The sequence below is a fragment of the Nansenia antarctica genome (assembly GCF_963989245.1).
Source record: "Nansenia antarctica genome assembly, chromosome: 1".
Lineage (NCBI taxonomy): Eukaryota > Metazoa > Chordata > Actinopteri > Argentiniformes > Microstomatidae > Nansenia > Nansenia antarctica.
Window position 1 is genome coordinate 99399621 of NC_137674.1, and position 14817 is coordinate 99414437.

General features: G+C 46.8%; 1 protein-coding gene across 1 annotated transcript in view; it reads left to right on the top strand.

Moving 5' to 3' along the window:
- Nucleotides 1-14817, top strand: part of znhit6 (zinc finger HIT-type containing 6) — a gene marked incomplete at its 3' end in the record, with an annotated part of 38534 nt that overhangs the window by 3773 nt on the left and 19944 nt on the right. Inside the window, exons 3-7 of the mRNA XM_080528305.1 lie at nt 502-608; nt 3408-3493; nt 5083-5186; nt 14202-14270; nt 14669-14749. Of these exons, the coding sequence (XP_080384431.1) occupies nt 502-608; nt 3408-3493; nt 5083-5186; nt 14202-14270; nt 14669-14749 (447 nt within the window). The remainder of the gene's footprint in view (nt 1-501; nt 609-3407; nt 3494-5082; nt 5187-14201; nt 14271-14668; nt 14750-14817) is intronic.

Sequence of the window (14817 nt, forward strand, 5' to 3'; positions counted from 1 at the left end):
CCATCACTCGGCATGAGGTCCCAGGTGACAGACAGACCGCTTCCCAGCATGCAACGGGACATCTCCAGACTGATTTATGTCTCTGCTCTCAATTCTGAGTCTGCTTTCAGATGATTTAATTCATTCTGAAACCCTGAAAAACAGGGTTCTGCTCCGCTTTCCAGACTCACTGTTACGTAACACATGATCCATTCGCTCGTAACACCGACTGTTCGCATCAGTTGAATTAAAAATGGGGTGCTACTGACCGAGTACTCTCTTTCCTTTAGATTGGAGGGGGTTTTCACTTGACCCGCCAAAGAAGTGTTTTTCTTGGCCTTTTTTGTGGCAATGTTCCTTAGCCATGTGGAACCATGATCATCCAAATCCGCCTGTATTTAAAGTTCAAGGATGTAACCGGAAAATTACTAGGACAGTTTTGTCACAGGAACTAAATGATTTGGTAATCCTGTGTTCCGATGATGTGGTGGTTCACTGTCAGCGTCCTTCTTTCCCCTGTAGTTTGCCCTGTGTGAAGAAACACAAAGAAGACACGGGATGCAGCGGTGTCCGAGACAAGACGACCTTCGTGGCCCTCTCCCAGTTTGATGAGATGAACCTTCTCAGTGGTGAGGCCCTCCTTTTCCTTAACAGGCCATGGTTCTGTTTGTGGCCAACAAGGGCACAAGCTTGGGCTGCAGCGTGTCTTACATTTACATTTATTCATTTTCTGAATCACATTGTCACGCAGTGTGTGGTAAAAAAAATTTAAAAAAGGCAACAAAAGTTCTAGCTTAGCTTTCTGGTGTCAGACTGTAGTTCTAGCTTAGCTTTCTGATGTCAGACTTTTATTGGACAATTCACTCAAAATCTGTGTCATGGACTGGTATGGGCCATTCCTTGCAATTCAAGTGAAACAGGCCATCCTTAGGCTGCAAAAACAAAAACAAAATCTGTCAGAGAGAGAGCGGGAACATTAGGAGTGGCCAAATCAACAGTTTGGTACATTCTGAGAAAAAACATTATAACGCACTGGTGAGCTTAGCGCCACAAAGTGGCCTGGACACCCACGGAAGGCAACAGTGGTGGATGATCACAGGATCTTTTACATGGTACAGGAAAAACCCCATTCACAACATCCAGCTTAGTGAAGAACAGTCTCCAGGAGGTAGGCATAACATTATCTAAGTCTACCATAAAGAGAAGACTTCAAGAAGGTTCTGTAGGGTGCAAACCATTCATAAGCCTCAAGAATAGAAAGGCCAGATTAGACTTTGCCAAAAAGCCAGCGCAGTTCTGGAACAGCCTTCTTTGGACAGATGAAACTAAGGTCATGTTCTCACATGAAAATCCGAATCATGACCCGGAGCAAGTGGATGAGATTGCAACATTGTTGCATAAATTATTTGTCTGATTTGCGTTCTCACAACCCTTTATGTAAACAAAGTAACATACGCAATCGAAGCAACAGACGTGGTGGTTGATTGGTCAGAGAAATTGAGAGGGAGTTCAACAGAGACACAAATGATGGACCCACGACAACGTATGGCGTTCGCCCTACTGGCGCTTCTTTTTGGTTTTTGGTGCCAGATAATGGGAAAATCAAGATCAATACGAGCATGAGCGGGAAATAGATCTTCACCACCATTTATAAATAAATAAATAGGCCTACATACAAACAAACAAACAAGTGATGGGCTGTTCTTATGAACGGCAGAGAGTGGAGAACACACGCACTTGATCTAGAGACAGCTGCGCGCTTTCATTTACCGGGGGTCTCCACATGCAGCGAGCTTGTGACACACACACACACACACACACATGCTCACACGCTGACTGAATGCCCACCGACACGTTGACTGCCTTGGGACTAGTAGGCTTAGTCCATATAGCTGCATTGAATTCGAGAGGTGCGCGCCCAACATAACAGGGGAATGGTCTTATAGGTTTTTTGAAGAGCAATGTAGGCTACAGATTACGACGAACGATAGATTGATTGATAGATAGATAGATCTGCCCGTTCGTTGCGCTCTTATCCAGATCAATGATGAGTGATGGATGCATCGTTTCTAATCGGAGCGAAACCACCCTTTTCAAGCGGAGCATGCGTCGGTTGTTTGCGCCGGGAGCGATTTCGAATGCGTGTTCTCACAGCTCCAAATGACGCAGAGCAAAGCACATTTTATCCTAAACTCTGATTCCAAGTGAAGCAAATGTTCTAGTGAGAAGAGAAGTCTTCTCTTTATGGTAGACTTAGACTAAGATCAACCTGTACCAGAATGATGGGAAGAAAAAAGTATGGAGAAGGCTTGGAATGGCTCATGATCCAAAGCATACCACATCTTTTGTAAAACACAGTGGAGGCAGTGTTATGGCATGGGCATGCATGGATTCCAATGGCACTGGGTCACTAGTGTTGTTGGATGATGTGCAGCATTTTTGGAATATTGGAATATTTGGCAATGGCCGAGTCAATCGCTTGATATCGAGCATGAATTTCACTTGCTGAAGACAAAACTAAAGGCAGAAAGACCCATGAACAAACAGCAACTGAAGACAGCTGCAGTAAAGGCCTGGCAAAAGGAGGAAACCCAGCATTTGGTGATGTCCATGGGTTCCAGACTTCAGGCAGTCATTGCCTACAAAGGATTCTTGACAAAGTCTTAAAAATTTGCATTTTTTAATGATTATGTTAATTTGTCCAATTACATTTGAGCCCCTGAAAATAGGGGATTATGTATAAAAACGGTTGCAATTTCTAAACATTTCATACAATATTTGTATATTTATTTTTGTAACCCCTTAAATTAAAGCTGAAAGTATGCACTTCAATTGCATCTCAATTGTTTCATTTCAAATCCATTGTGGTGGCGTACAGAGCCTAAATTATTAAAATTGTCTCACTGTCCAAATATTTCAGGGCCTAACTGAGGGGAAAGGTGTTGTCACGCTTTTACGTACTTATAACAGAAATCGCAATTCCTTTCAAATAATAACTTGCCTCATACTGAGCTGTTTGACGACGAAATCTGGCTCGCATGAGTTGCGTATCTTGCTGATGTGTTCAAGCACCTCAACACATTAAAAGTTGACGAATGCCCTGAAAAGAATTCTCTCGGCGCATCTCGCTACACCGCAACCTTGGTTTCATGACCAGTGTAGTGTAAATGGACTGTGTCTTATTCCAAAATGCTTTACAATGTCCTCTCATTCACCCATTCACACACACATTCACACACCAATGGCGCCGGCCCGCTCATTGAGAACAATTTGGGGTTCAGTGTCTTGCCCATGGACATCTTGACAAGCGGTCAGCCAGGGATCGAACCGCCGACCTTGCGATCATTAGACACCGGCTCTACCTCCTGAGCCACAGCCGCCTACTAGTCTTGTCTAACAGTGTGGTTTCCTCTCTGTCTCTTTCGTAGACTATAGGTTTCTGGAGGACACAGGGAGGATGGCGGATGGTGCCAACAGGGACTCCCTGGCCCGCACCCCACTCATCAACTATAAAGTAAGTCAGTCATCCACACCACCACGCTTTTGAGACTGAGACTACGGAGGCTGGTGGAGGTAGAAATCAGAAATTGGCCTCCTCATTCCATTCCATGCATTACAATGGGTCCTGTTCTCCCATATATATGCCTCCACCAGCCTCCACTGTATTGAGACTAGAACTAGACAGGGACAAGTGTGGAGTAATCTAGTGACTACCTCTATTGGGCTGTCTCGCTAGTAAGAGAATGAACTGACTGATTAGCCGATCAACCCCACGCCCACAGTGTGTGTGTGTGTGTGTGTGTGTGTGTGTGTGCGCGCGCGCATATGCGCACATGCATGCGTGTGCACACACGTGCAGAAATTAATGACATCACCGCAACATTGATCTGTTTCTCCAAGCATTTCTAGGCGACCCATCTCTCCATAATAACTCTTTATGGAAATGGCAATAACAAATGTATATGATAATGTTGAGTTATTGTTTTTTTGTTTTTTTGCACTCTCCATGGTGCCATTACTCATACGGTAACTGTGGTTTCTGCTGAGATATAGTCTCGCTCCTTGTCATTACTCCAAGCCTCGGGGCATTCATTTAATAGACATCCACTCTAACTCCAACCATCAGTAACTTTGGAAATGCATCAGAATAAAAAAATGAATGTATATGTTAATATTGTGAGTTTGCGTCCCTCTCCATGCTGCCGTGACTCTTGAGACAGGGGCGGCTGGTGGAGGCAGGCACATCGTAAGGCATGGATGAGACATGGTATCAAACACGTGGGAGCCCCTCCACCAGCCCCTCCCCCCCTGCTACAGAGACACAGCTCACTGTTATTACCATTATACGTCCCAGGCTTCTTGCATTTAATAGACATCCCATCCTTCTGCCAGACCTTACCTGTACTAATATTACACCATAACATTTTATTTATTTTATTTGATAAGTAGTGAGGTAATGTGTGTTTTGTCGTCGGGGGGGTTTCACCACAAATCTATATCAATAAAACGAGGCCGATTCTTAGCGTGAGACAGGCGACTGGCACCTACTGTGAATGTCTGAGCCCCTGGTCGTCGTCCTGAAACCCTCTAAACGCACTACTCTGTTATTGTAAAAAGAGACGGAGGGAGCCGAAGTCTCATACCTGTATAGGTTGCCGTTCGTAAATCTGGTTTTAACCGTCTCTCCACAGCAGTCTCCGGTCATTAAGGCGCTGTCCGAGTGCCAGTTAGGAAAAAAAGATGTCCTCTAAGGTCAAGGCGATGGGAGGATTGATAGGGAGGATGTGTACAGCCAGGTTGTGAGACAGAGCATGCCATTTTAAGGAGCCTTACCTGTTTATTAGTTGATTTATCCTCATTTATCCATCTTGTGCATAACCAGGTACATCAATTAAGAACAGATGTTGCATAGAGGACACTTTCTCTCTCTCTCTTTCTTGTCGTCCCTCTCTCTCTTTCTCACTCTTAATTCTTTCTCTCATTCTCTGCTCTCGTTCTTTCTTTCTTTCTCTCTCTCTCCCCTCTCTCTCACCATCTGTTTCTCTCTTTCTCCCACACTCTTTCTCTCTCTCACTCTCTCCCCTCTCTCCCTTTCTTTTGCAGGCTAAGAAGCTGACCTACCTGGCTAGGAAGATGAACATCACCATGAGGTTCCTCCCCTCCACCTTCACCAGGAGCAGACAGAACTCCACCATATGTCTCTATAAGTATGTTCTCGAAATGGTTGTAGAATGTCACTGATACTAAAAACATGGATTTTGAGCTTAACATGTTGACTAGAGGGGGTCTTTAAAGTTACAATCTGGGATTCCAACAACAAAGAAGCGGTCTTCCTGCTACTTCTTTGGGTAAACAGCTGAAGGACGGGGCTGGAAAGATTTAACCAGCCTTCATATTCATAGACGGAGCTATGGATGCAAGCACTGACCATCCGTGAGATATAAATGATGTGTCTGTCTGTTTTTTTAGCTATTACATTATTTAAAAACAATGGAGTAAAGCTTATAGTTTGGGTTCTGATGGGAATCGACATTTGAACTACGCACACGAGGCATTTATAAGTTATATTCTTCAAGAATCAATGGCTTTATATCATTCTCAAAATGTATGTACCAATCCCAGATTGCCCCTTTTAAGACGAGCTCCTTTTCCTCTGCATGACCACCACTGATGGCACAACAGCACATACAGCAAAACAAACTTGCTGTGTTCAGTTGGATATTGATCCTGGAATGCTTTTGAAGGGACTGGATGTCAATGTTTGGCTTGGCCACTGGGTGGCGGTCTTGTTAAGTCTTCGCCCACTCACTTTTATGCAACACTATCTGATTACACTTGTGGTTGTTTTAGAGGTTGCTGCTTGTTGATGAAGTGTGTGCTCTGTAATCTATACCCTGGCATCATGTTCTTCTAGTCTGTTAAGAGGCCGCAGACAGACAGACAGACAGACAGACAGATCAATAGCCGCAGGCAGGCTGGGAGACCCAACAACATTGTGCTGCAGACAGACAGACAGACATGCAGACAGACCAATAGCCGCAGGCAGGCAGGGAGACAGACAGACAGATCAATAGCCACAGGCAGGCCAGCCACCTGTAATATTACATAGCAGCGTCCTCTCAGGTTGATTGAAATCATCAGTCAGTTTTGAGGTAACCTCTGGCTACTTGGTAGATTCAGCCATGTAGAAGACCTGACAGGCACTAAGACAAGGCCATCTTAGAGGCCATCATAGATTGAAAAGTTGGTTAAACCTTTGGCTAATGCAAATAACTTGCCAAACAGAAGAGGTGGGTAAACTGACTTTACTTGGGTCACACATCACTGCTGGAGTGAGTAGCAGCACAATGTTGTAACCTTTATTTGGTAACAACTACACTCGCTGAACACTTTATATTTATACTAATACTGGGTAGGGCCTCCCTTTGTTCTCAAAACAGCCTCAATTCTTTGTGGCATTGATTCCACAAGATGTTGGAAACATTCCCTTGAGATTCTGGTCCAATTCTTTTCGATTTTTCAGGTGCACTTTCAAGCCGTGAATCTCCCGTTCTAGCACATCCCAAAGGTGTTCTATTGGATTCAGATACGGTGACTGGGAAGGCCACTGAAGAACACTGAACTCATTGTCATGGTGCATTATCATGCTGGAAGTAGCCATTAAGATGGGTACATTGTGGCCATGAAGGGATGCACAATGCACATGGTCAGCAACAATACTCAAATAGGCTGTGTCATTCAAGCGATGATTGATTGGTATTAACAGAGCCCAAAGTGTGCCAAGAAAACATTCCCCACACCATTACAACACCTCCACCAGCTTGGACTGTTGACACAAGGCAGGTTGGGTCCATGGATTCATGCTGTTGGTGCAAAATGACCCAACCATCTGTGTGCCTCAGCAGAAATTAAGATTCATCAGACCAGGCTACATTTTTCCAGTCTTCAACTGTCCAGTTTTGGTGAGCCTGTGCCCACTGCAGCCTCAGCTTTCTGTTCTTGGCTGACAGAAGTGGAACCCGACGTGACGTATTGCTGTGGTCCTCTGACCAGGTATACTGCCCTGCCTAACCCTGTCTATGTAGCCTACTGCTGGTATATTTGGATGTCTCCCCAACTCCTTTCTGAGTGTTAGAGGCCATATGCCCCTGATATCTTAGAATGCTTTCTTTTTTTCTTTTTTACTCTGTCTACTCTTTCTTTTTTTCTTTCCCATTTCATTTTCCTTGATTTTCAGGCAGCGTTCTGTCTCTCTCTCTCTCTCTCTCTCTCTCTCTCTCTCTCTCTCTCTCTCTCTCTCTCTCTCTCTCTCTCTCTCTCTCTCTCTCTCTCATGGAAGAAAAAATATGTATCCACAAGTTTACCGGGGGGAGGGAAGAAAAAGGATGGTTATGAAATAATATTAAAGCTGTAAAACTTGTAATGTCTAGAGACAACGTCAGCTGTCAGAACTGCCAGTGGATGAATGAAGCCTTTGTGAGACAGCCCTGTCATTCCCACTCCCACCCTGTTTTCCGTCGCTTCCATCCCGAATATCTGCCTCTCTGTGAAAGGCTCTCGCTGTTTTGCGGTCGGTCAGATCGAAATGTGCACATGTCATGCTAGAGGGTAAGGAGAGAAGCAGAGTAGCAAGGTACACACACACACACAGAGCCAGGCTCCCTTTCATCCTGAATATGCTGTCCATTAATGCAGTATGATAGATAGAGAAGCTGAGCTTGGGTGAATCATACTAAAAGATGGGAACTGGGCTTCTAAAGGTTCATCTCTATGTGAATCCCTTGTGATGTGGTATATTTGTAATTTCCGTGTGTGTGTGTGTGTGTGTGTGTGTAAGTGTGTGTGTGTGTAAGTGTGTGTGTGTAAGTGTAAGTGTAAGTGGGTGGAATCATGGCTTTCTGCTGCACTGTGTCAAAGGTAGCTGGATTCTTTGTGACCTGACAACATAATTAGATCTGAAGCGTAGTTTGGAAATGTCAGCTACCGTCTCTTTCATAGAATGTTTTGTTCTCTCGTCAATAATCTTGTCATCTTTCTCCTTTTTTTTCCTTTTTTTTTTACAGATTTTTTTTCTTTTCTGTGTCTAATATTACCGAACAGAATGACACTGTTATTTACACATGGTCTGTGAACTCCCGATGCACTGCTATCAGCTCCAGATCGAGACAAACGTCAGACGTCAGTCAAAACTGCCAGTGAATAATGAAGCCTTTGTGAGACGGCCCTGTCATCCCCTCTACCACCCTGTTTTCCATCCCTAAGATCTGCCTCTCTGTTAAAGACTCTCGCTGTTTCGCGGTCAGTGGTTGAAGTTGGTCATACCAGAGGGTGAGACTATGTTATGTAAGGAGAGAAGCAGAACAGCAAGGCACAAACACACACACAGCCAGGCTCCCCTTTCCCCTGAAATATGCTGCCCATTTTATGCAGCATGATAGTCAGCTTAATCATACCATCGGATGGGAATTAAAGGTTGTATGTAAATGTGCAACACTAGTGAAGTCGATTCGTCTAATTGCCATCGGCTTTCTGCTTTTGAAAATTGTGAATCCCTGTGAACGTTCACACCACGAGTTCCTCCACTCTGACAACAGTATGGTCAGTTTACACACAACACAGGAAAGGGGGGGGGGGGGGTGGGAGGTGTACAATAAGTTGCAGGAGGAGGAGGCGTCAGAATGGGTTTCAGAATGTACCAAGTACATTATATACAAAGCAGATGTTCCAGCAGTATGACTGCAGATGGTTAGCGACATATTCATGCTACGCACTCAAGCTGCCAGAGAGACGGAATCATTATTGGCTGGCGGCTGACTTTAGAAGCTCTCATGCTTGGCTGTGTGTGTGTGTGTGTGTGTGTGTGTGTGTGTGTGTGCGAGTGTGCGCGCACAAGCTTTCTCCCCCTGGTGACTGATGTCAAAAACAGTACACAATAAAGAGTTTAACTAGAAATGACAGGCCCTGCGCTACCTTTCAGACCGGCCAGTGGTAGAGATATGTAATAGCTGGCGGAGTGAGTGGAGTAATTGTTAGGGTGGCATCACACTCCGCTCAGCGCCCCAGCCCTGCGTGACCGGGCACTTTCCCTGTCAACCCTCTCTTTTCCACTGTGTCAACTGTCTCCGGATTCTTTGTGGCACTGTGAACAGAATTGCAATCGCGCCGCGCGGTTTTGGAAATGTCAGTGGCTGTCTCTTTGATACAGTGTCTTTTTGTTCTTTCATCAATAATCTTGTCGGGGGTTTTCTTTTACTGATTTTGTTTTTCTGTCTGCAACTTGACCGTGAGAAGGGACTTAAGTGAGACTATGAGGATGACATTTTGTTTACACACGGTCTGAAGTGAATTCCCAACGCGCTGCCGCGGCGGCGGCATCAGATCCAGATTGAGTAACACTGCACACGTGTTCGACACGAAACCTTGAGACACGGGACCCAGGCAGCCCAGACAGTGATCCACTCCTCCAATCATACGGGAACACCCTAATTACTACAAGTGTGCCTTGTCCTCCCTGTTTCCACACCGTTTCCACCCACAGAGACACATACTGTGCTTACACACACACACACACACACACACACACACACACACACACACAGCCTCTAGCTGTGTGTCCATGTCATGTTGTCTTCGGGGAGGAGGGGTAGTCGAGCTGGGTGGGCCTCAGCAGTGTGTCACAATCTGTCCCTGTCTCCTAGCCGCTCGGTCCCTCTGGACATTCCTCCCCATCACAATATTGGCCCACTTTCCCTCTCTCTCTCGCTGTGTCTCCCTCTCTCTGTCTTTGTGGGTTCAGAGGAAGGATATGCACCAAGCCCATGGTCGTAATTTAGGAATTAACTCTGTTGCTGAGCCCTCTATGCCAGCTTCTACAGGGGGAGGCTTAAGACACATCTGCCTGTAATCCCCCCCAGCCCCGCCGCTCCCTCCATTCTATATCTTCCTCCTGGAAACAACGTTCTGTTCAGAAAGGGGGATCCAGGTCCTGTCATCTTTACCCCCCCCCAAACCCTGGCACGGGCCTCAACACGAGGTGGTATGGATTATAGTGCACCAGTTGAGTCTCTCGTCTCCCTAATCCTCCCCGAGCAGGTCTGGTCTGCCAGACTCCCTCGTCATACAGGCCCGCTCCCCGCCTTGTGATTGTGAAGCACGCGTTCTCCCAGCAGCCTCCATTACTCATGTAATCACCGCAAGCCCATGTTAATGAACACATCTGTCAGACGAGGCTCCGTCACCACCTCACTCACACTGCTCGGACTCGGTGAGGTTTGGACTCAGTGAGTGTTAGCCTCCTGTGTTTCTGTTTCTGTTGTTTGGCCTCCTAAAAGTCACGTTCTAAAATGGCCATTTGACCTGCTGCAGCAGCTGTGCTTATGCATTTAGAAGGAGTCTGTCCCATATGCCAGCCCATGTTACCCATTAACCTTGAGTCCCAGTGGGACTGCGGCACCAGCCTGATAACCAGTCGACGGCCATCCCTCTGGGCTCTGTGGCTCAGGAGGTAGAGCCGGCGTCTAATGATCGCAAGGTCAGCGGTTCGATCCCCGGCTCCTCCTGTCCATGTGTCGAGGTGTCCTTGGGCAAGACACTGAACCCCAAATTGCTCCCAATGAGCGGGCCTGCGCCTTGCATGGCTTGCAATAGCTTGCCACCATTGGTGTGTGTGTGTGTGTGTGTGTGTGTGAATGGGTGAATGAGAGGCCATTGTAAAGTGCTTTGGAATAAGGCGCTATATAAGTGCAGTCCATTTACCATAATTTAGCCAGCTCCATTCGTTTGAAAACCCACCCAATCCCCATTGGTCTGGGGGTGTCCATGTTGGCACGCAGACCGACTCTCTCTTTCATCAGTTTTTAATTTATAAATGTTTTTACATATTTCTCATATTGGCACTTTCTCTTCCTTTCCCTCTTTGATATCCAAGAGCTTTATTGTTCAAATGATCAAACTATGAGGTCATCGCATCGGTGGATATGTTATTTGTTATTCATAAGAGCCTCAAGTTTTCATAACACACGAAGGCTGATTGTTACGCTCTTGCTCTCAGCCTAAATATAGAATGATGAGAAGTTTGTCATGGTAACAGAGACAAAGAGACCGCGGGGGACTCGGGTTGGTTGCCCGCCAGTTGGTTGCAGGTTTGCAATCGATAAGAGCCGGGCCATGCTGCCCTGTGATTGGTGGAAACGGCATGACCACGGAGACACACTGAGAGATGACCTCCGCCTGCATCCTCCAGATATGAACCCACTCAACTCTACTGGACCATAAATAAACATGGTTCGAAGCACAGTGTTATTTCCAGGTCTGTGAGGTTTGAGGCTCTCTTGGGTAGTACAAGTCGTACACGCAAAATAAACAAAATATGAATCTAGAGCACAGAATATTACTTCCAGAGTTTTAAAACCACTGATCATGTGCTGTCCCGCTGCCTTGTGAGGAATTCTACAATCTGGAGAGTGTTTGACCCCCCCCTTCTTTCTCTGAAACCTCCCCGCTGTGGGCTGTTTGACGGCATCGAGAGATTTGTAGGAATCATGTTTTGTCCCTAGCAACGCAGTGAGCATGTTTGTTTTTCCACCATAGAGTAGCTGAGGTAAAAATGCAAGACATTGCATAATATACTGTGTATATATATATTATTGTCATTCTACTCTTGCAGGTGGATTCACATGACACGTTGACACAACCGAAGAATACCCCAATGAACAGAGACCCCCAGTAGAGACCGGAGCAAGCTGTATATGCATTTCTCTGCCGAGCGTGTTACACACCGCTTTCTGGCATGGAGTGTTCTAAAGGCTTCGTCAACCTCTTCCATAGACCGAGGGAGAGACCTGCAGTCAGGGCAGAGTGATGTGTTATGTAAGCCTCTTAACTCTTAACTGAGACATGTTGTGTTCCATCGTTGACCCATTTTGTTTGGAGAACGGTTGTTCCATTCCTTTGTTCCGTCGCTTCAACCCGAACACCTGAGAGTGAGTGATGCCACGTCGTACAGGTATGCCTCCTGGCCTCACCTGAAGTGCCTGCACGCGTCTTCAGGCCAAGCCCTTTTTCATCAGGAAAAGAAATAGTTTCCATTCACTGTAAAGGAAGAACAATGCCCTCACACCTGGTGTTCCACCCTCCTCCTCCTCCAACACCCTAGCCCCGCCTGCCAAGACCAAGCAAACACTCATAAATTCCTTCTTCTGAAGGGGAATGGAATACCTCTGCACCTGCCTAGGGAATCCCCTCACACACCCCCCCAACCCAACTACTGCCTACTCCCGACCCCCCCCCCCCGCCCCCTCTGCCCACATCCAAGTGGAAACTCATAACCACCTTTCATTGGATGTTCTGCCAGTTCTACACATAGTTCTCTTCTTTTTTCACCCCCCCCCCCTTCTTCTCCTCCCTCTGTTTTCCTGAAAAAACATGTCTCCTGATTGTGTAACGCTGCCATCTGGATTCCTGCGCCGCAACCACCACCAGAACTCAAAGCAGAACCAGACCTGTTGTTGGAGGGAGGAGGGAGAGGGCTGGAGCACACGCAGTTGTGGGTCCAGCTGTGGGGAGGAGAGGAAGGGATGGGGTGGCGGAGTGACGATGAAGAAGATGCCGAATAAATATGCACCCTGTGTGGTTGTGTGTCCTAACTGGGTGATGTTGTAGATGCTGCTTGCCACATACCCTGTTTGCTGTCCCTGCTTGCAACAAACTCTGTTTAACAATGCCAAACTGTAAGAGGGTGGGGGTGATGATGAAGAGGATGAGGATGATGAAAATGCCAATTGTCACAATCATCCAATCAGTGTGGTTTTGTCCTAGCAGGGTAACGATGCCCAGCTATGATGGGGGAGGGGGGAGGAGGAGGAGGAGGATGATGAAGATGCCTCATGCACCCTGTGTGGTTGTCCTAGCAGGGTAACGATGCCCAGCTGTGCCCCGGCATGCGTGTACCAGTGTGAGCCCAGGGTCACACCCTTTGAAAGCAGATGTGAAGAAGCACTAATGATAAGGTCCATGGTGTGTGTCTGGGCAATTACACCAGTTTCAGGGGGAAAAACACTGTTTCATCTCCATCCGTCTCCAGGCCTCAGCACCTCTCGTTATTGGGGGGGGGGGGGGGTGGGTGACAGATCGGACTGACTCCACCCAAAATATATGGCCTCATCTCTGCTGGTCAACATGAAAGGAGGGCTGGATCTTTGTAGTTTGGAATGTGTGGAAGACAGACACTCGAATGTTTTCTTGCCGCCCCGGGTTGTCAAGATCATCAAGTTCTTTGCTCAAAGTATTTGTCTTAATAATAAAAATTATAATAAATTATTTTATTTACTTTCATTTATATAGCGCCTTTCACAAACCCAAGGACGCTGTACAAGGGGATGAAAACGGACAGACAAAACAGAAAACAAAACAAAGCAAAAACTAAAACAATGACTAGGGGCCAAAGGCCTTGGAGAACAGATGGGTTTTGAGGGCTAGTTTGAAGGAGTCCAGGGTGGGGGCGTTGCGGATCACTGAGGGGAGGGAGTTCCAGAGCGTAGGTGCAGCCACGCTGAATGCTCTGTCCCCAAAGGTCCGTAGGTTGGTGCGGGGGGTGGATGGCAGGCCCATGTCTGCGGACCGCAGGTTCCGGGAAGGGGTATGCTGGGGGAGGAGGTCAGTTAGGTACTGGGGGGCGCAGGCGTGAAGGGATTTGTAGGTGAGGAGGAGGATTTTGAATGTGATGCAGGACTTGACCGGGAGCCAGTGGAGGTGAAAGGGTGGGGGTGATATGCTGCCAGGGCTTGGTGTCTTGATTGATCCTCGGTGATTACTAGTAGTGCAAATGACGACTATATCTGTGATTTATATATTTGTCGACCGCCTCCTCTAAATGGGGTCAATGTTTTTCATATTCTGGAGAACACTTAGCATCCCAGTACTTCCATCCCATCCTGGGCTAAACACCCTGCCACTCCTGCCACACACACACACATACCACACACACACAGCAGTCAAACATCGACTTGGACAGATCGAGGGTAAATTCTTTTTTTCATTCTGTTGAATGCAAAAAAGAGACTGTTGTTTAGCTGGGCCTGGTAACCTGAGAACACTGCTTACACCAACTACATGTTTTGGTTTGGTCTGTTTACCCCCATTGACATTGTTTGTCAAGGACGTCAAATTTTAAATGTTGTCTAAATTGGTTTACTTCTCTTCTTCTTCTTTTTTTTGCCCTTCAGAAAAAAGCAGTTCCTTTGGCACCTGCAGCTCCTGTTCCCCCAGAGCAGCTCGGAGTTCTTTGAGAGAAGGTGAGTCTGGCCGAGTGGGGTTGTTAGCGGTGATCGGTCACATCTGCCGGGAAACGCTTCAGTAATCCTGCTGGTGCCAGTTGATTGGAGAGTTCAGGAAGGGGGGGGGGGGGGGGGTGCAGGGGCCAAGGGGGGGGTGGGGGGGTTCTACCTGCACCAGATCCCTAGAGACTGTAGCTGTGCCAACTGAGTGTCCAAGCAGCTGTTTATCCTCTAATAGCGGGGATGATTGGTGAGCCCCACGTGTAGATCGTTAGCCCAGGGTTACAGAACCAACCCAAGAACATCATCCATCAAAACCGTGATTTGACTCGGTTTGTACAGCTCACACACACTCTTCTGTCTATCTCTCTCTCTCTCTCTCTCTCCCTTCTCTCTCTCTTTTCACCTCTCCACAGGATGCCAGATGACCAAACCCTTGAACAGATCCTCACCCGGTACATCCACCCCACAGAGTCGGAGCCGGTGAGACGTCAAAAGTAAGAGTTCCACCACGTTGACTACTGATCAAATTAAACCGATCTGTTTCCAAGTGTCCAAAGTCGTC